A 23,053-nucleotide genomic window follows, 5' to 3' on the forward strand; every position below is an offset into this window, starting at 1 on the left:
GGGTACCTATGGGTCCCCTCTTTCCAACCATGCACAGTGTGACAGGCACCATGGGGTGCCTGCCACAGGGTGCACGGTTTTCCGCATTCACCTCTTTTTTCAATAGGAGCCTGTGTTGTTGGATGGAAGACAGGCTTCCATTGAAGTCAATGGGAGTTCAACCGAACGGTGTTCAGTACCATCATAATTGGTCGGTCGAACTCCCCGAACCCGAGAAGCCATTCCGACAAGGAGTAGGTCGGAATGCTTTCCAACCGACATCGTAATGACGCCCATAATGTACAAAACAAATGAATATAAAATGTGTAGGCCTTTTCGTCTTTCAAGTTGTAAATTCGACATTTCAAAATGGCAATAGAAAAGTTAGCTAACATTAACTATTTAACAGGGGTTAAATTGGCAGCTGCTCATAATGATTAAATATAGTTATCTACTACAAATTATATGATTACTATGTACACGTTATTTTACAATGTAAATCTCATTTTAATTACAGATGTGTTAATTAAATGAATATTATATTCGGTCTCCCATATTCCTCTAGTTCTCTCTTTAACCATTTTCCATGGGGCATTCAAGCACTGTTTCTCTCTCTCCTCCCAGGTTACTTCTATCCTGTGCTTCATACAGCAATGTCTGCAAGGTTTTCTACAATTTGTTTATCATCTCTGGTCAGTTGATTAAATCCTCTACTGCCCTCTCACCATCCTGACCAACCTCAAATTGAATTTCTTCAACCAGAGTCCACGCTGTCAAACCTTTTCCCCAGGCTGTCTTAGTCGATCTCTTAACTGAAAGCCAATGTATTGCTATGCAGTGTTTTGCCAACAGTAGATCTAGCACTGCAAATTTTTGTCGCATGTTCCTACTCTTGCATTTGGGTGTGACACTGTTGGACCTGGCTCTTTCGGCAGGGTCCTACACATGATTGGTAAATTTAATTTACTTGTACTTTCCTATGTACCCAGGGCCTGTAAATTAAATGCTACTAGTGGGCTGCAACACTCATTGTGTCACCCATTAAAGTAGCTTTTCTCATGAGTCAGGCCTGCCACTGCAGCCTATAGTGTAGTTTTAAATTGCTGTTTCCACCTCACAATATAAATCTTTTGCCAGGCCTAAACCTTAAAGTCTCATAGGGCAGTGTGGATGGTATTTAAAGTAGGACATGTGGGTTTAAGTTTTCCCTATCCTAGCAGGGGAAAACTCCTAAAGTCATTTTTCACTAATGTAAGGTTTACTCTCCGATAGACTAACATGCGGTCACCTTATTGTATTTGATAAATGCTAATTTCAGATTGAGAGCAGATAGAAAAATTATGTTTATACTCAAATGAATTGTAATTTTAAATCGTCTTTAATGGTAAATTCAGATTTTAAGTTACGTTTATATAAATGTTACTTTTATTAACTTGGCATTTTTTTGCCCAAACCAGCTTTGCCTTCCTGCCAGTGACCTGGGTCACATGACTGCTCTGCTGGTTTGGGTTTGTATTGCCTCCAGACAGTGAGACAAAATGAACCTAGGTGTGAGGGGAGAGGTTTTTCCTGGCAGGATAGCTGGGGAGAAGCTGTCCCCTGCTAAGATTACACTTCAAGGGGCCCTACATGTAGCATACACAAAGGAACCTGTGACAAAGCATGCACCACCCTAGATAGGTTAGAGCCAACCCTAGGGAAAGGAAGAAATGACCAGAACCAGTTTTGGTGGTGGGTCAGGGAATTCTCACAAAAACGCTGGCCCCAGGTATAAAAGTGTGACCTTCAGAACCTCTCATCAGAACACTCCTGGACCTGTGGAAGATTCATAAAAAGGAGTGCCCTGATGTCTGAAGAAGGACAATTTGACCTGCTTCACTTGAAATTTAGCTTTACAGAAGTAAATCCAAGGGTTGATTGGCTTACAGAGCCCTCCCTGCAACTGCCCAGTCGACCAGTACCAACATGACTGGCCTCGACCTGCCTGAGCCCTGCTGCTGACCTTCTGCTGGAGTCAGTCCTGATCCACAAATGGTGCCCCCTAGGACCTAGAACCTTGGCTGGAATTAGTGTGAACTCCTCCTCAAAAAAGGTGAGAATTCAAAAGTTTTAGGCTCCTCACAACCACAAAGCGACTTCTTCATGCCGAGAATCTACAGCCAGCAACAACCAACAACACAAAACTCCTGCAGGACCTGTTTTTCACACCAACAGCAACCTTATGAGACGACTTGCAATATGAGACTTGCACTTTGCGGCATCTGCGACAGTCAGTGACAATCATCCAATGCAAATGTCCAGAAATCACCGGCTTTTCACGCTACAGCAACAAACATCTGTGATGCTCAATCTGCTTCTCACACTGTAAGACTCTTCTTCGCATCCCCCTCTCGTGAACAGAACTCTTTGCACTGGATATGAGAAGGTAACTATTCAGTGGAACTAACCTGGACCCTGGACCCAAACCGTACTCCCTCCCGGTCAGCCTGAACTTGTAATTTTTCCCCAGTAAAGCATTACCAGATAACTATGAGTCGCAATTTGCACTTCTTGGCACTATTTTTACCGAAAAAATGTAAAAACAGTATGTATGGATCCATTGATTTGATTTTTGTCATTCTGGTATGATTTTTCTTATAGAAATTAATACATTTTTTCTAAATTGGTTAGGGATTTTTCTTGTGTTTTTACTTTATTACTCTTTGTGTAAATATTTTACAAAACAAATCACAGGTGTACCCATAGACCCAGATGAAACTGGGGTAATCTTTATTATCTGCAATAGTGTCTCAAAAGGTATTTATTAGTACAAAGACATTGCCACACTTAATTAATAAGAGAACCAAAGGAAGAACCAAATATATTACTGAGTTTATTTAAATGTCTCAAAGCACAAAGTAATGAAAAGCAGCATCTACAAAAATGGGTGCAGTGAATATAAAAAAGTGAAGAATTAGTGCTCGTGAATCAGTGCCCGTATATGGCCCATGTGAAACACATAAAAATATATATTTTTTAAAGCAACATACATAGAAAGACTTCAAAGAAATCTTAACACATGAGTTCAATGATAAAGTAAAGGATTTATATAATCAAGATAGTCGAGATAAGCAAATTTCCGCTGCCTCTCCTGTCAACGGCGTTTCGACCCCAAATACTGAGTGTCATTATCAGGACAATAATGCACGTAGATAATGTATGCTTCCAAAAAGAGGGAAAGGAACAATGAATTAGCAGATAGACTCAACAAAGAGCATGGCAGGTAAAAAAGATATAAGTGCTCAGGGGACCAACCTGATCAATAAATCAAAATTGAAGAAGCAAAGGTATTAGGCTGTTCAAGCAACAAGTAAAACCAATCTTTGGGCAACCTTCATCTGGGGTGGCTCCGAATTAAAGCAGACAAGTTCTTTTTCTCTATGATATAAATACTTTAGTCAGACTCAGGACAGTCCTTTCAAGTGATAACCCAATGTGCACCGATTGATCTAAGTGAGACTGACAAGTATAGCACAAAAGTAAGGTCAAAATCCAATTGGTAGCTTAATAGGTACTGGCAAGAAGGTCTAAGGTCACCAACCACGGAGACACCAATAAGCAGTTCCTGTAAATCAGTGAATGATATCTATGAAAAATATATATGACCAATTCAAAACTTCAGTAAAAGAGTAAAATAATTCCACTTATCACTAGCACCAAAACACATTTCGCTGTTCAAATTTAAAAGTTACCTCAGTTTACGTGGCAAACCCGGAGGCCAAAGGAATCCAAATGCAATCAAAGTGATCATTGTAATGAGGTCGCTAACTCTGAAGCGGCACACAAATGAATTGTGTTGACCTACAAGAAAGTCAAAGAAAAGCCTCTGAGCTCTGTTATGCCACAAGGGAGATCCACATGGCAAAGGAAGTGTTACAAGAAAACGGGCACTCACTTACCGATAACGTTTCAAGAGAATCACCTCAAGCGGCTGCCTCCTCCATTATGAGCAGCCGCAAGGGACACCGAAAAGTTATAACGACGTTTGGAGCAATAAACACTAAACCGCTAAGCATATTTTACACATTGCCTCTAAGTTCAGCTGATTTCTTTGTGACAAACTACCAAAGGGTTATGCACAGGTCGATTTGTAACTTTTGTGGTTTACTCTGATAAGGATTGTTTTCAATATTTCAGTAGAGCTTCCACACCTCTCAAATAATAATTACATTTCTTAATGACACCAAGTAGGCAATGTCTAATTGTCCCAAATTGACGAGTTTTGCCACCACATCTCCCACTAATCAGATATTATCCTGCATGTTTAGTTCATATACATGAAAGTGGCTTCTCTATCTTCACATTTTGGACACTTTGGGGGCCTGTTTGGGAAATCCTATGTAATGTAGTGGGTGTCAAATATGTCTGGTTTATGTAATTGAAGTGGATCATTTGAAATCCGTCATTGCTGGTTATTTCTTGCATTTGTGCAGAGGTGTTCACCCATTCTGCATCTCTCAGTGGGACCTGCAGTTCCCTGTCCTATGTTTTTCTCACTTCCAGGGGGGTCTCTAGTCTCTTTCAGAGCCTTATATATACATGAAACACGTCTCCTGCCCTGTTCTGCCTCTAGCGACGGCACCACAATTGCAGAAGTCTCATGTTTAGTCGAGAAGTCTGCCCCAATCTCCCTGGTTGGCTCAGCTTGGCAAACTTGAGGAACTGCCCAGGTCCAACCCCAAATGACTCCTGGGTCTCCTTGAAAGTTATAAACCTTTCCCTGAGGTTCATTTCTCCCATTGTTTAGTATCCCCTCACTCTCTAGGCCATTAACAATATACTGTTGCATATTTATTCAAATGGCTGCAAGCACTCTATCTAGAGCAATCTACTGAAGGGTGGCCGCTTCAGGACTCTCTTGACTGCAGTCTCCCAAGCAGTTGCCACCTGCTGCACAACATACTTCATGCCCACAATTTGGATCCTGCCCCTCTTTGGAACAAGTAAGAGTGCCCTCTCTTCTACTAGACCCATGAGCAGCTTTTTTCCAACTTCTCTCCCTTTTCACATCACTTTGCTGCCTTTTGGAGCTGTGTAGCTTTATTAAAGGGCTCCAGATCTGGCAAACTCAGCCTTCCCCATTCTCTGTCCAGTTTTAAGACACCCAACTGTACTCTGTTCCTTTTCCCTGCCCAGAGAGATCAAAACACTGTCTAATTCTCTAAATGTTGATTGTGGGATTTGGCACATAGTGTTTTGTGGACTGTTTAGGTAATCGGGGCGCAACACCATTATCACCACTGCTACTAACCCATAACAGAGAGTGGGAGGGAATTCCAGAAGTAGATTGATGCCTTGTGCCCCCGCAGTACTCTCCCCGTGTTATGTTCATATTGCAGTTTTGTTGTGCAAGTCACCCAAATCTCCAGCTATCAGAAGCCCTCTGGCTCCCATTCAATTTCTCTCTCATGAAGCTCCACCTTACTTTTCCCTCCTGAGCCAGACAATGGATATAGGACCATTTTGTTCCTATTAATACACAAACTCAAGGCTTTCGCAAAGTTGTCTAGTTCCTGGAGGAGGGAGACAAAGACCGGAGGTAGTATTTAAATGCACTAACGTGCCATCTGCATACATTTACACCATATCTATTGTGTCTACCTGTTTGTCCCATGGCTGCTTATTACTCTCAGACAGTTCCCAGCAGTTCAACTTCTGAGAGCAATATTGGTATTAGGGGCTATCCCTGCCCTGTACCACTCTCTATGCTTCACCTTTACAAAATCATGACCCTTGCCATGAGTTGCTGATGCAGCAGTTGAATCCAACCAATATACTAAGGTCCAAAGGCCATTCTTATGAGGACTCAATCATATATTGCCAACTGAGGGTGTCAAATGCCTTTTTGATATCAAGTGTCACCATGACACATTCCATTTATGTCTTCTATGTGCTGTCCATTTTATCACTCAGGCGTCTTGAGTTCTATAGGGTGCAGCGACCCGGGATTAAAAATCTGCACTGGTCCTCAGTAATATGTTCCCAATGATTGTCAGCAGTCATTTTTTGAGAATGTTTAAGAGAACTTTTGTATCCACGTTTAACATGGATAGCAGTCTGTAAAAGGTTGTCACTCCTGGGTCATTGTCAGGCTTGGGCAACATGGCTATAACAGTTTCCCTCATGTGCTCAGGTAATGTATTTCTTTGCTTAGCTTCTACCTAAATGTGCAGGAGTCGGTCTGGAACTACATACACAAGCTAACCTGTTGTGAAGGTGTCGGATGCGAGTGTTTCCCGCAGTTTGGGCACTGGGTGTGCTGGAAAATAGGCTGCAGTGAGAGAATATGGTTCACATATGAAGGATGCGTGGAATATTCAATGATGTTTTAATTTACAAAAAAAGAGGTCGAGTGGGAATGATTATCCACTGTTTTCCTCTTCCTTCTATAGATATGTCCTTCCTCTTGGAATTTCCAAAAGAGCGAAGCGGGGATACTGCCCCGAACGAATAAGGTAGTAAGTACACGACAAGGGGTACAGACCACACCAAAGGGACCAACACCCTGATGAATGCCAGAGTGACCCGGCTGGGCACGCAAATAGCTGGCAGAAACATGTTGGTTTTAGCAGGGGGATTATAGGGTCGTTACCTGCCCTGGATACCCCATTTTCTTCATTTTAACCCTGCCAGAGGTTGACAAGAATAAAAGTGCGAGAGTCAACCCCTAGACAGTTTTAGATTTCTTTCTGCTTTTCTTTTGGTCCCTTTACTCTGAGAGACTATCCGTTGTCTTTTTCTTTGAGAAGCACAATTTTGTGTTTATTCTAACTGTTCTGTCTTTATACTTTACCCTCACCACCGTCTTTCATCATTCATTCTAAAAAATTGCGCTCCACCAAAGGTGTTGGTCTGCACCTTGGTGTATGATGCGGCCCAATGATGAAGCATGACACTCTCGGGTGTGTGAGGGCAGTATTATAAAATCTATTGATTTTCCCACTTCTTAGCATCCTAGACTGCTATACTTGCTTTTTTCTGTTATTCTTTGTCTCTGTCATGTGTGATTAAGAATGTTTGAGGGAGTCAGAGACAGTGCTATCCCTCGTCTCTTCTACTTTGTGGGTTGATGATTGAGCACGGCCGCTGAGCCGTAGAGACAATAAGGGGTATTTCCCCGCAAGATAAAGGTGATTCCCCTATAAAGATTCAAATAGGATCTGGAATGGAGGAACAAGGCCTCTCGTATGGAGATGAGGCAGCAGCCCGTATTTTAGCTTGTCCGTCCCTGCTGGGGGACACTGCACTTACACAGGCACTTACACAGGTGGAGGGGTGGGATGCACTTACCGAGTTAAAAAGAACACAAGTAAAAACGATCTTACATGGTGCAATCCTCACGGAGTACCTGAGAGCGAATGCAGCCCCTGGGGGCCTCTTAGTAGTCAACGAACCATTGATCTTTTTGGAAGACTCTACTTTTAGAAAAAATTGGTCGTTGATAGCGTGGAGATGCTCCCGGGACTGGCTGATATTGATCATAGAGACAGCTAAAAAGATCTCAGACGACCTGTTGATCCAAATACAAGCGAGTGAAGACAATTTAAAAACATCAATCCAAATCTCTGTGTTCAAAAAGAAATTAGAGGAGACAAACAGAGTAGTCAATGAATATAAAGACTACTTGGTCAACTCCAAAGTCCAGAAACTTCAGAAAGACCTGAAGAAATTTTCAAGGGAAAAAGTCTTCCCCTACACTAATGATGAGTATATTAAGAACAAAGAAAACTTAGCGAAACAAAAGAACCAGACTCGTCCGGCTACAGACCATTCCAGTTCAGGGAGTGAAAGTAGCGACAGCGATTATAGACCGAGATACAGGGGTAGAGGCTGGTCAAGAGGATATATGCGACCATACCAACAGGGACCGCAAATGGGCTTTGGATGGCCTCCGATGTACCCCCCGATGGGCCCCCCACAATTCTTCCAGAAAGAATATCTGCCTTTTTTAGAGAGAGGCAGGGGGAGAGGCAGGGGGAGACAGAGAGCACAGAGAACACAGAGGGTGCAGTGGGACGATCTGAACCAGAGGATCACACGCAGCATGGCCCGGGAAGGGGAACCCAGCACAAGCAGGGAGTAAGTCTGGTTATGAATTTGAGAAAACTAATCCTTACACCAACACAGGAGAGAGTATTAGCTAAAGGATTAGGTTTCGTACCCACTAATCAACCCGATAATTTCAAACTCAAGTGCGAATTAGCTGGGTTCTTTCGAAACATCCGTTTGAAAGTTTTTTTCGAGGGAAAAGAAGCTGTTAATACTGGAGGTGACACTGGGTTTAGAAACAAGTCGACTTTTGTCCCTACCCTCAATCAGTTGCCGCCTGAAGTAGGGGTGTTTGAACAGGCAGTATTGAGAGAGGTGGATCAATTGGACGCAAGAGGAGGAAGGAGACCATTCTTCAACCTTTCCAAAGTGGAGAACAAGACCCTACAAGAACTCAAAGATGATAAATCAATAGTGATAAAACCAGCGGATAAGGGCGGGGCGATAATTATCCAGGACCTGGATACTTATAACGCCCAATGTCTCCTCCTCCTAAATGATAGGAGGAACTACACTATACTTGAGAGGGATCCCACAGAAAATTTGAGGATTCAAATTGCCTCCTTGTTGGAGGAAGCGTTGTCGAATGATTGGATAAGCCAGAATGAGGCCGCTTTTCTATGTAAGGATCAACCAACAGTACCTTACTTTTACACCTTGCCTAAGGTACATAAACCAACACGACCGCCCCCGGGGTGGCCGATCGTATCAGGTGTTAACTCAATTCTGGAACCTCTGTCCAAGTTCTGTGACTTCTACCTGCGCCCAATTGTTCAAAAAATGCCGGCCTACTTAAAAGATACCAGAGAAGTACTTAACCTCATGAAAGATCTTGAGTTTGCTGTAGATAAAGATCTATTGATTGGGTTGGATATAGAATCTCTTTATACCAACATCCCCCAACAAGAGCCTCTGAGGGTGATTGAAAACATACTGTTCTCAGAGAATTGGATTTTCCAGACACCAAGGGCTTTTATTCTCTGCCTGTTGGAGATGGTACTTACTCAGAACTTCTTTAAGTTTGAAGATAAGTTCTACCTACAGACCCACGGAACATCGATGGGGAGCTCATGTGCCCCCAGTGTGGCGTGTCTGTATGTCTCAAAGTTTGAGGAAGAGGTAATCTTTCAACCGTCCAACCCCTTCTTTAACAACATAAGGGACTGGCATCGGTATATAGACGATGTTCTGATAATTTGGCGGGGGGATAGGGCCTCGGCTGAGACCTTCCTAACTTGGCTCAATTTGAGAAATCCTTTCCTGTTCTTCACTGGAACAATCACGAACAATACCCTCCCATTCCTCGACTTGAATATCAAAGCCGAGGGAGGGGGTCTGACTAGTAGTGTGTTCCATAAAGAAACAGATAGGAACAACTTACTATCTTTTCTGAGCTTCCACCCACGGACCCTGAGGGAGAATCTTCCCTATGGACAGTTTATGCGCATCCGCAGGAACTGTTCACATGTGGAAGAGTACAAAAAGGAAGCAACCATCCTAAGTGAGAAGTTAAGAAGCAGAGACTACCCTGAGGGTGTAATTAAAAGCGCCCAGAAAAGAGCAAGGAATTGCAACAGGGATGTTCTCCTGGAGACCAATCAGAGAGAAACTACAGACAGGAGTATCTGTGTGACCACATACAACACAGCTTCGAACAACCTTAGGAAAATCATTCAAAAGAAGTGGCAGATTCTTAATTCAAATGGACTGAACCAACCTGTCCCTTTATTTGCATTTAAGAAGAGTGCGAGTATTAAGAACATAATTGTGAACACTCGCCCGAGACTAACAAGAGAAGTGGGTCACCTGGGTTCTGGCCCACATTTTTTACCCCCGGTGGTTGGGCATTATGCCTGTGGATCGTGTAGAGCCTGCCCCTTGTCAATTAATGGGAAAAATATTGACATTGGTTTGAGGAGCCCGTGGGAACTTAGACAGCACACCACATGTAATACTGAAAACGTCATTTACATTCTGAGGTGCCCGTGTAATCTATTATATGTGGGCATGACCACACGAAAAGTAAAAGTTCGGATTTTAGAACACATGAGCACAATACGCTGTGGTAAATCCAACACGAAACTTACTGCTCACTTTTTGGAGAAAAAACATGATGAGAAAGACCTGAGGTGGCTAGTGGTGGACAAACCCTTTATTCCGCAGAATGTGAATGACACTTCTAGCTTCCTACTACTGAGAGAACAGAGATGGGTAGAGCGTGTGAATAGCCATACCATAGGACTAAACGATGGAATCCCATGGTTCCAGTTGTATGGTATCACACAATAGGTTTTGATAAATGAATATAAGATCTGTATCTATTCTGAAGAAAGGAGAGAAAAAAAGATTCCAGTTTTTAGAGCACACTGCCCTTTTGTACATGCCAGTGACACGATACCTTAAATTAATACTCGGTAGAATGATGAAATACGAGTATATTAAAACCCTCCCCGCTCTTCCCCCATAACCGAGATAAATACCTTTGGGTTAATTAGATTGTAATGAACCGTCAGACATTCAAAGATGGCCGCTTCGAAAACAACATGGCAAGATAGCATCTAGAAGGCCTCTTTCTATCTCGTGGATACAGCGAGGCTGCCGGGTAACACGCAGAAGGGGCGTGGATGACCGCGCGTATACGAAAACAATGTTCCCTTTTTAAAAAAGGACTCGAGGGAAGTTAATCGCATCGGCGGAGGACTGACGAGGGGAAAGAGGAACGAGTGCCTCTTTGAAGTAGTAAGCGTTTGTTTTAGATGCGTGAGTGGGATTAATGCTCTCTAGGCACTTAATTAGGTGCAATGATGGCTCGAATGGAGAGACTGTGTTGATGCAAATAAGCTTCAAGCATTGCGATTATTGGGCAGTCGTTGTTACGAATTTTAACCATTGCCCGGAACACGCTAGTGTGTGACAGTCAAGGAACCAAGGTATTCAAAAGGTCCCTTGACTAGAGGAGTAATTCTAAAGCGAGTATCTTTGTGCCATACAAACGAGTCTTTCTTTCTTAGTTATTGACCATTTTTCATGCAGAGTGTGACGACAAGAGCACCCGCCCCCGCTGTCCCGGGTTTAGAACATTTTTTCATAAACTCTTGTGAGTATGTCTCTGTTAAGTGTATAGATGGGTACACTAAAGGGGTGATAGAGACTATTAACACGTGGTGTGACATAGGTATTGTACTGAACAGGGCATGTTTTTATCGATAGTTTGGGTATTTTATTCGGATCACTATCTGGATATACATGCACAGAGGTGACTCGTGATACCACCTAACCTGTTGTGAAGGTGTCGGATGCGAGTGTTTCCCGCAGTTTGGGCACTGGGTGTGCTGGAAAATAGGCTGCAGTGAGAGAACATGGTTCACATATGAAGGATGCGTGGGATATTCAATGATGTTTTAATTTACAAAAAAAGAGGTCGAGTGGGAATGATTATCCACTGTTTTCCTCTTCCTTCTATAGATATGTCCTTCCTCTTGGAATTTCCAAAAGAGCGAAGCGGGGATACTGCCCCGAACGAATAAGGTAGTAAGTACACGACAAGGGGTACAGACCACACCAAAGGGACCAACACCCTGATGAATGCCAGAGTGACCCGGCTGGGCACGCAAATAGCTGGCAGAAACATGTTGGTTTTAGCAGGGGGATTATAGGGTCGTTACCTGCCCTGGATACCCCATTTTCTTCATTTTAACCCTGCCAGAGGTTGACAAGAATAAAACTGCGAGAGTCAACCCCTAGACAGTTTTAGATTTCTTTCTGCTTTTCTTTTGGTCCCTTTACTCTGAGAGACTATCCGTTGTCTTTTTCTTTGAGAAGCACAATTTTGTGTTTATTCTAACTGTTCTGTCTTTATACTTTACCCTCACCACCGTCTTTCATCATTCATTCTAAAAAATTGCGCTCCACCAAAGGTGTTGGTCTGCACCTTGGTGTATGATGCGGCCCAATGATGAAGCATGACACTCTTGGGTGTGTGAGGGCAGTATTATAAAATCTATTGATTTTCCCACTTCTTAGCATCCTAGACTACTATACTTGCTTTTTTCTGTTATTCTTTGTCTCTGTCATGTGTGATTAACTACATACACAAGACCTTGAAAAACTCAGGAGTAAGGCCATCTGCTCTCAGGGTTTTCTTAGGAAGTAGTCCATGTATACCAGTCACAACTTCCTCTTTTGTTATACATAGCTCTAATTTCAATCTCTTGGACAATCCTCTCCAGGAACGCTTCCATCTGTGACCTACAGTGCAATACCAGTCTCCTTAACAGATCTGCCAGTTATTCAGAGAGAGTGCAGTTAATACTGATTTGTGTGATCACCGCAGTACTATCTGGTTTATTTAGGGTCAGTATTAAAGGCTCTCTTTTTAACAGCCAGGCAAAACGTCTACCACATTTATCTCCCTTCCTGTGTAATTTTTGTCAGCATTATGTCAGGGTGTACTTGTCTAATGCACCCCCCTCCATATTTTCTCTAAGTGTATCTAAACTTCCAATCATTTCCCGGCTTGCACTTGATTAATGGATTCCTGCACCTGTAGTTGTGACAGTCTCCCCTCCTGCTGGTACAAAATATACTGCAATTATCATTTTGCACAGTATATTTCACAAATGCATTCCTATCTTATAACTGCCTCCACGGCCTCTGTTAGAAATTTGGTTACTGGTTGACTGTGGTTTAAGCCCTGGTCAAGCAGCAACCACAATCCTAGTCAGGGTAAGGTACAACAAACCCCAAATTAACCAGTGCTCAACCCCTTGGTAGCTTGGCACAAAACAGTCAGGCTTAACTTAGAGGCAATGTGTAAATTATGTGTGCAAATTATTCGTGTTCAAACCACACGAATAGGATCTCACACACGTTAGGAGAATAGAGCTTAATTTAATAAGTAAAACAAGACCAAAACAACAAAAATCTGATTAGTAGAACTGGAGATATTCAATTTCAAAGTTTTAGGTCAAAAGCCAAAAAGCACAAAGCACCAACTGGGGGTACCTGGTTGCGCCAGAACGGGACAAAGGTACAAGTTCAGGTCGACTGCTATAGAGCAATGCTAGGCTACAGAGACCCGGTTAGGCCAGCTGAACAAAGTACCTTAAATCCTGGTTGTGGAGCATTGCATTGATCCGTGTCGAACATGCACTGTGCAGCCAGAGCGATGCATAGGTTCTGAGATGTGGCGTGTGAGGTCCTGTTGTGTCATAGTTCAGGGTCCCATCAATGGGGCTTGAGATGCGAAGTCCAGAGTCGGGATGCGGCAAGGAGCTGGTGATGCGTCAGATCCAAAGAGCTGCAAGGCCACAATGCAGAGTCTGGCGTTCATCATTGAGGCTGCCATCGACGAGAGATGCAAGGACCTAGGCTGTGGATGCACGGTGATGTCTGGGCAAGGCGTTGGTTCTGAGGACTGTGGGTCTTTGCGACAGGTAGAATGCATGCAGCAGTGGCGATGTGTCGGTTCTGCTCTGGAAAGCTCTGCTCAACCCAAAAGGGGCGTCGGTACTGCTCAGGGATGTGCGGCTCAGCAGAGAAAATGTGCCGGTTCCTTTGACAAGCACTTTAGGATCATTTCCAAGGGTCCAGAACTGGGGTTGCACCACTTGGCTGGTAGACTCACAGACGGCAGAGTCCAAGTGCAGATGCAAGGTTGTTGAAAGCCTTTTATGTACCTGAGTCTTCAGATCAGGAGGCCAGACAACTAGCAGTGGAATCACTGGGAGTTCTGGGTTCAAGAGATGCAGATACAGTCCTTCTCACCCAGACAAGAAGACAGCAGGTTAGCCCAGGAAAGCAGGATCCCAGCAGACCACAGTCCAGCAGAGTGTCAGTCCTTCAGCAGCACAGGAGTTCTTATTCCTGCGGAGTATCCATAGGTCCAGAAATGTAGTGAAGTGGTGGTGTCTAAGCTCCTTCTTTTATACATAGTTGTGCCTTTGAAATGGGGAGGAGCTTCTAGAGGCAAGCCTTTAAAGTGCACAGATGCCCTGCCTTCCCTGCCCTGGCTCCAGACAAACTACAAGGGGTATGCAGCCCTTTATGTGGCGACAGGACACAGCCCAGTTGGGTGAAAATTAGGCTTTATGCAGCTCTTACCCCTGACAGTGATGGCCCATTCAGTCACACCTAGGTTTCCATTTTGTGTGGCTGTTTAGGAGGAATACACAAAGCCCAACTGTCAACTCCACCTGTTCATGTGACCAGTGACAGGCTACAGGCACAAAATGGCTGAGGCAAGGAAATGTCAATTTTCAAAAAGTGGCATTTTAAGATTTGTAATTTTAAAATCCAACTTTAGGATTCCAGAGACACCGAGCATGAACTAGGCATCTCTTCCCATTTGGAAATGACACTTATAAACTGAAATGATGCATTACAACGTTAAACGACATAATTTATTTCGTACATATTTTCTGTTTTCATAATGAGTGTGCGCAAGGATTAAAACTAAATTGCACTTCATTAGAGCCATACGTAGTATTTTGCCCTTCATTCAGCATGTACCTTTTTTATTTACTAGTTACTGTTGCCCGGCTCACACAGTATACAGCTGTCCTTGATCCATAACTTAAGAGATGTGCGCTCCACATCTTCTTAACAGTCATTTCGGAATACCCTGTCTCACGTACATTAGCCTACCTTGTACCTTAATAGTATGAGACCCCGGAAGGTAATACATCTAATAAATATCCTACGTCTTTTTCTTCAATTATGTCACATGACTTTAACAAGACCTTAGGTAAGTTTGCACTCTCGATTTTCCTTGGTCTACACGTCTTTGAATATAAGTGCCTCATGGGGTTTGATACTTTCTTTTGTTACATGATGACATATGAAATGTGTTTTTCTCTCTCCACTCAAAAGGAATGCAGGACAAATGTAAGATCCATACCATGCGATTACTATTTCTGACTCGCAATGTATATTTTCCGACATGAATCATGTAAATGAAATCACCAATGTGGGACAACATGATTAATAATGCCATGTGACTTATGTATGTCTTATTGGTATGTTTACAATTAACTCTGCTTTGAAAAATGTGTTAACCAAAATATTTTGCTGAAAATGTCTTGACACTGTGTATTCCATGTTTTTTATGTGATCAATTATCTCTCCCTCTCTGCTTCACTCCTACTTCTATGACTTCCCGTGTCACTCATTTGCTCATCGCACATAATTCTTGATGTGCTATCTTCTCTCACCCTTTCTTTGGGTCTCTTATATACCTAAATAATGGTATGACCAATCATTTGGTCACTAATCACTATTATCTAAAACCATAGGTCTATTGTTCTTTACACTTTAAATCTAATATATGACGTGGGTTTCATTATGACTATCATCCTTGAAAAAGCCCTTGGCCTATCTGGCCCCAATGGTGAAACACGTGTCGGCTGCCTTCTTTTTGTTTCATATGGGTTCATAGAATCTGTTCCAAATAAATAAATGTACAAATCAAAGAGTGCATTTTGGATTATATTACCACAGGATATTATAATCGAACTCTTGGGCACAATTTTCCCCATCCTTACCACTACCCCAGGTCTGTGTTCAACCCTGAAGTCCATTCCCTGTTGGGAGAGGGACCACCTCAACAATTTTGGATTATCACCCCTCCTCATTTGTATTTGCAACCTGAGTGGCCTGTGGTCTTCATGAATAAGAAGTGAGTCCCAAACAGGTATGGTCTCGCCCAGACCACAGCAAAGGCTTCCCTTTCAATAGCACTCCACCTCTGTTCCTTGGGAAGTAACCTCCTAGAGATGAAAGTTGCAGGTTGGTCTAGGCCCTCTTCATTAATTTGTGAAAGTACTGCCCCTATGCCATGTTCTGAAACATCTGTTTGAGCAATACATTTCCTGGAAAGGTCAGGGGCTTTGAGCACACATAGCCTGCTTTAGGGAGTCAAGTGCTTTTTGGCATGCCTCTGTCCAAATACCATTTCTGGGCTGCTTATTTGAAGTCAGCTCTGTCAAGGGAAGAACAATGGTGCCATATTCCTTGACAAACCTCCTTTAGTACCCTGTGAAGCCCAAGAAGGCTCTCACCTCAGTTTAGGTTTTAGGGGGCTTCCAGGCCATGCTAGTCTCTATCTTGACCTGGAGGGCCTGCACCTAACCCCTGCCCGAAATGTGCCCGAAGTACACCACAGACCCCTCCCCTATATGCAACGTACATTTAATGAGCTACTTGGATGGGTTGCACAATCAGTGCTGCAGGCCCACTAGTAGCCTTTAAGTTATAGACCTAGGGCAAAGGTAGTGCACTCTACTAGGGTCTAATATATACATTAACCCCTTCAGTGCCCATGACGAGCTGGACTCGTCATGGGCCGCGGTTGCGCTGTGCCCATGACGAGTCCAGCTCGTCATAGACCCCGCCCGCTAATGCAACGGCCGGCACAGGGCGGGGAAAGGGGCGGGCACTGAAGGGGTTAAATATTCCAAATGTGGATAAGTCAATCAAACCATGTTTGAGGGGAGAAGTACATGCACTTTAGCACTGGTTAGAAGTTGTAATGTGCTTAGAGTCCTAAGGCCAACAAAACAAAATCAGCACATATGCAATGATACGCCGAAATGAACATCCATGTATACACTTCTTGTAATGCAAGGTATGCCTGCAGCATTCTGTGCTTGTCCGCTATGTTTCAAAAACAGTCTCCTACTACACTTGTCAGGTTTATTCTTTGATCACACTATGGTTCTTCTCCATTCTACTAGGAAACTCCCTACTGAGTAGTGTAAATCCCATATTAATTGTTCTCGGGACTCAACTAGAGGCACAAAACGATTTAAGAAAACAGGAATAAAAGAGATGCGCAATATGGCATCCAAAATTATGATTGCCACCTTGAAATAGTTTCTGTTTTGAGAAGTCTATGATGTAAATTGATATCAAATTTAAAACAAAAACTTTTTACAGCTAGGAATAAGCAATTCTTCCACCGTGTTTAAATGTATTTAAATCTAAGTTTTTTGGTTTCTTGTTGAAATTTTCCCAAAGCATCCACTAGGGCTATTACAAGATGATGGTGACATTCTCACCAACATAGAGCCTGAACACAGATTTAGCAGGCGAAAAGTGACTAACTGTGCAATGTGTCAGAAAATGCACAAACTCCAACATACAGCATTCTTTGATCCGTTTCAGTTATAAATATTTCTTTTTGGGTGAAATCTGCAAATTACACAGCAGGATTGAGGATAACGTGGCAACTGTGCCCATGAAATCCCAAATATAATGCAGACCTGAAATGATGAGATTTTGAGATGATTTGTGAACATTATATTATGATGCAAATTCTAAGAGTCTTTTTAAAATGCAGACTCAGTGGTGACTAGCCCATCCAGATAGTAGAGACAAGTGACATTAATACACAAACTATTGTACTAGAGGAAAGCGTACACAAACTAGTGTTAACCAAACGAGTTGAGGCACCCACATAACAGCCTTCTTGGGGGATCCAAGTCGCTTACATAACAATGCAATCTTGCACTGAGGAAACTGTAGCCAAATCTATTTTCTATGGTTTTGGAAACTACAAGAAAGAGTGAGTAGTCATACTTGTGTTGTCAGTTTTATAAAAACATTCCCTTTATGGTCCTTTTTTGAAATCATCAATGGAATACTCCACCAGTGACATTTTAACCTCAGAACAGACCAAGACCTTCACTGTGGCTCCAGTAAGAGATGTTTTCTAAAATGACGTAATCAAATCAACCAGTAAGCGGATCAAATCGCCCTACCCCCTGCATCAACCGCAGCTCAATCTCCCCAGTGTAACAGCTCCCACCAAAAGACATGTCCTGCGCACCACAACTGTAAAATACGACAGCTTTGATGATAAATTATTACAAATGCCCTAACAGAGCATCCCCAAACTGTCACTATAGCATAACTAGTTTTTTCATAAAGGCAAGGTCAACAGATAAAAGAAAACATGGTCAAAAGCGAATGTTCCACAACATTCCTTATAAATCACCCCAACTGCTTAACAAAATGTCACCATTGAATCACCTTGAATAAAATAGTTAACACACCTATTGGTTCTATCTCATAATATTACACAAGTTGGAATTAAAAATATTAACTATCAAATATATGTGTCTCCTACTTTACACTGAATGCATTAACGGACATATAGTTTTGCTTTGGAAAAATTGAATTTATTGATATTTTTCTTGAATACACCACCGCCCAACACTTTTTTCTTTTAGGAGGAATATACATGTCTTGGCAGGCTGCTCATGCCCTTCAGTTTTAACAATATTTCTTTCTAATTTGGTGCATTGACCCTGCTGGCTATTGCGCTCTTCTACCAGGATGCACCTCCTCGCTTTTTCCCTACCGCCCTCTGAGCAGCAGACTGATATTAGTGCATCTCTTTACTTGTAACGGGGTGGCTGAGGACTATCAGAGCTGTCCACGCCCCCCAATACTTTCACACTCAATGAGGCCTGAGCATAGGGGGGATAATCAGTACATCAATGCATCAGGAGAGAAGATGGAGTAGTCAAACCTCCCCCTGCACTTATGCCCCATTACCACTCCTAACCCACCAGAACTTCCTTCCTCCTTACCCTAGTGAGAGGCTTAGGTAGTTGTGGTGGCAAGTTTGCACCATCAGTGTGCTATGTTTGAAATGGCAACACAGTTCCCAGCAAATGAACCGGGAGGGAGTAAGTGATGGAAGGGTGGAAGGTCACCGAGTTCCAGAAGGAAGTGAGCATGAGTAAGAGTTGTCAATGCATTGTAAAGGGTGGCAGGTCATGATAAAAGCAGTAACAGGCAAGACCTAATTCAATAACTTGTACTTATTAAGGTAGGCCAAAATGTTTTCAAACCAATGTTATAATAAACAACTGATATGATCACTAGATACCCGCCTACCTTAAACTGGAAGAGCACACAGAATAAGTGAAACAAGGCAAGGCATACGAATATTTACGTACTACAACTTATTTCATCGCTTCCATCAGGGCAATCCACAGTTCCATCACATTTAGCATTTTGTTTTTTGATGCATATGCCATTTTTGCACTTAAATGTGACACTGTTGCAGGGAACACCTGAAAGAAGAAAGCTTGTGTCATATGAAGTCACTACAATATGAACTTTAATTTCTGGTCACTCACACCTTCTTACATCCCACTATTTACTCTCCAGAGACAACACTCTTGAGTCTTTATTAATGTAGTGTCTTAAAAACGCGAGTCACTCGAGGTTTTTTATTTGGGCTTTTCCATGCCATATCTGTGCGTAGCACACAAATTGCAGAGCCTCCACTAAGTTACTTGGGAGTGAGTCCAGGGTTTCGAAACAAAAGTCAACATACCGCCACGTTAAGCCACCCTTTCATTTAACATATTTGCTTCTTAAGAAGAATCCATTTTCCCTTTGCATGTCACAGATGTTTTATTTTTTGATTTCACCAGCACAATCTTGAACCCATGGAGTGTACCTAAGAGATGAAGCCCCCCTACCCTTTTTGTTTGCTGATTATCCTTGGCTAGAGTCATAATGGGCAGCAATATAATTCATTGGACCAGTCATATAGTTAATTGGACCATTCATTGTCGCTCTCTGTCCGAGGCTGTAGCACTCAAGAGATACTTAACTGCACACTCACATCCTTGTCGACTTGTACACTGATGTTTTATCACTTGATTCTGGTGATATAATGGGTCATTGTCAACTTGGAGTTTCTAGCGTAATAAGCGTCCCTTGGATGTGTGCTATAGAGAATTAAGAAGCAGAAGTCTCTTACTGGTCCTAAGGCTCCCCATTGGGACTCCAGTCAGGCATAATTCAGGATTGGATTGAGAAATTAGGGACTACTTTTCCAAAGATGATGGATCTATGATTTTCAAATGTGTCTATTTTGGTCCTGAAGAAGTCATTGTCCTAGATGACACAACAAAACATGCGTTGGTTAGATTATAACCAGTTGAAGTGTTAACCACTGAATAAAGTGTCAGTAAAGAAGACTTGGTCACACAGTCACACAGAGACTATTTCTTTGTGTGCAAGTTCTCACAGATCCCAGAAGATGAAACCTGCCAAAATTTAGCAGAGAACATGGCCTGGAAGAAAACCAAAACATGTGGAATTCGGTGTGTTACATACTGATTCTTCACGTTTATGCCTCTTTTCCAAGTTGAAAACTCACACGACAGGATACTTACCACACCTGGTAAATACATCACCCCATGGTAATGGTAGTTACTGAATGTGGTAAACAACCCACCCTTTTCCACAAAACTGGTACTCAAGGCCACAGGGCTTGCTTCTGGCTTTGTTACAATGATGTACAGCACACTGCTGGAGAGATGAGGGCCTTCATTTAAGACCCAAGTTATTTAAAAGTGTGCTAATTCACCCCACCACAAAGAGTGCACATGTGATGGGGCAAGAGTGAACCGTCGTTGGCCCATCACACATGCACAGTATTTCCACTGACACTCTGAGCGTCTTGCGGTAGACAGTGTTACAATCAAGGATGTAATCTAGTAGGTTACAAAAGATGTAGGTTTAATAGGTTTAGATCAGGTTACAGGCAAATCATGTAAAGCCCCACCAGGAGCAGCATCCTGCTGCTCAGCCCTTCCCAATCTAACTGTCCACTCAATCAAGCAAAAAAACACTCTCCACATTCCAACCATCCAATGACCTCACTCATTGGCTGAGCAGCAAGGAGCAGAGCACTAGAGAAGAATGCATTGCAGAATACACAGAATACACCAGATGGCATGGGAAAAATGCACACACTGGGAAAGTCAGGAAATACTTATGCCGCCAAACCCTCTTATGGGAGAGCCACGACTGCTAGTAGGCGTTAAATTATACCCATAGTTATACATTTGTGTCAATTTGCATGGTCCTTGAGCAGAGGTTTTGTCTACACCATGAATATATAAAGAGTTGATGAGGAGCGACTAGCTTTTATTTTTCAAATAGTTTTGAGTGAATTCAAAATTTCAGCAAACTAGTGCATTAGTTGCTAAGCACACATATCCAATACAGTATTAAGCACATGTCCAGCGAAATACTCTACATACATACATACAGCCCAGTAAGTTTAAAGTCTCTTTTTCAAATGTTAAGGACACTTTACTATGGACAATTACTTACTTTCTGTACAGTTCAGTTCATCTCTGCCATCTTCACAGTCTTTTATTCCATTACAATCATAAGAATTATATCGGTTTAGGTGACGGGTTTTGCAATCTTTCTTCATCGTAGCTAAAATAGAAGTCAATTATATTAAAACCAATTTTCTAATAATAAAGACATTAATCTTTTGAGGACATAATGCCAACAGGTTTGCACACACCCAAATAAACGTATATACGGATTGTGATCTTGAAGAAAATAATAACTTCTTATTAACGAGTGGAAGTATGATGCAACCAGTCACATTATACAATGAACTGTAGAAATTGAGGATTCATAGTAATCTGGCATTCATAAACCACATGCATGTGAGGCAGTATTTACATGGTGTCGTGCTGCAGGATATATACCCACCACAGCAGGCAGGGTTATGCTAAGGCTAAATGAGAAAAGTGCTGTTTTCAATCCTGAAGCATTTTGCTGTAGGTCTTTCTACTAAAAACAATTTTCTTAAAAATTATTTTTACCATTTCCAGTAAGAGTAAGTTAAAAAATAAATGGAAAATGACTTGCTATTTTCTCTTTGGGGACTAAGGCCCAGCGAGCTCAGTGATCGGTAAATTAATAGTTTGTTTATTGATAACAAAATGTATACAAACTGAACGGAAGCATAATTAAATTAATTGAAAGTACTTGAGAATAATGTCCCCAGAATGTTTGATTAATATTGAGGAATATTATGATCTTTGGGATAAATCTAATGAAATGTATTGTGATTCGAGGTAAATCATCACGTAGTACTCGTTTAACCCCTTCGCTGTTTTTGTCGGCCAACGGCCGTCGCAAGCACTACCTCCATAGTGTTGCGCACGTTCGTTGGCTGGCGCGGCCCCGCCCACCTTATTAAACCGCCACACCGCGGCGGAATCCGAACCGCAGTTAAGGTTAATCGATCCAATATTGCTGCACTGGGTTAGGAGGAAACAGCAGGACTATATTTATTAAATGTGGCCTGCTGCTGCTCTCTTCTCCTACGCAGGCGCACAAACCGGGTGCATAGCACCATGCACAGCCCTTTGCACCATAGTGCAATGGTATGTGTGTGATATCTAGCATAGGTTTGTTTTGAACTGGAAAGATACCCTTCCTGTTAGACCTGTCAGCCTTAGGGTTGTCTTCACCCATACTTTTTACCTTGCTCCTCCATATTTTTCTAACCTCATTTCTGTTGGACATAGGACTATGTGCACTTTATCACTTATAACCAGTGCTCAGGTGCGTGTGCTCACTGCTTAAAACATGGTAACATTGGCTTATCCCCAATTGGCATATTTAATTTACGTATAAGCCCCTAGTAAAGTGGTACAGTTCATGTTGCCTATAAATTAAATGCGACTAGTGAGTCTGCAGCACTAGTTGGGCCACCCATTAGGTAGCCCTGAAAACCTGTCTCAGGCCTGCCATTGCAGGCTCTATGTGCAGTTTCAGACTGCCTTTTCAACCTTACAAAAGAAACCTATTGCCATGCTCAAATTTTCCTTTTTAATACATATAAGTCACCCCAAGAGTTGGCCCCAATCAGCCCACAGGGCAAGATGCAATGTATTTAAAAAGTAAGACATGCACTTTTAAGTTTTACATGACCTGGTAGTGAAAAACTCTTACATAATGTTTTTCACTATTGCAAGGTTTACCTCTTGCATATGATAACATTAGGGTTATTCTATTACATTTAGTAAGGCTGTAACTTCCAAGTGGAAACAGGTAAATAGTTCATGCTGGGTGTCTCTGGAATAGTAATGAAAAATCCTCTTTTACGGTGAATTCTTATTTTTGAATTTTTGAATTTACAATTGTAAAC

General features: G+C 42.3%; 1 protein-coding gene across 1 annotated transcript in view; it reads right to left on the bottom strand.

Annotated features, from left to right (window-relative positions):
• Positions 1-23,053, bottom strand: part of TMPRSS7 (transmembrane serine protease 7) — a 559,080-nt gene that overhangs the window by 167,747 nt on the left and 368,280 nt on the right. Inside the window, exons 13-14 of the mRNA XM_085623815.1 lie at positions 21,211-21,321; positions 19,032-19,148 (exon numbers count right to left, since the gene is read on the bottom strand). Of these exons, the coding sequence (XP_085479941.1) occupies positions 19,032-19,148; positions 21,211-21,321 (228 nt within the window). The remainder of the gene's footprint in view (positions 1-19,031; positions 19,149-21,210; positions 21,322-23,053) is intronic.

This window comes from Triturus cristatus, chromosome 8 (assembly GCF_964204655.1).
Source record: "Triturus cristatus chromosome 8, aTriCri1.1, whole genome shotgun sequence".
In the NCBI taxonomy this organism is placed as follows: domain Eukaryota; kingdom Metazoa; phylum Chordata; class Amphibia; order Caudata; family Salamandridae; genus Triturus; species Triturus cristatus.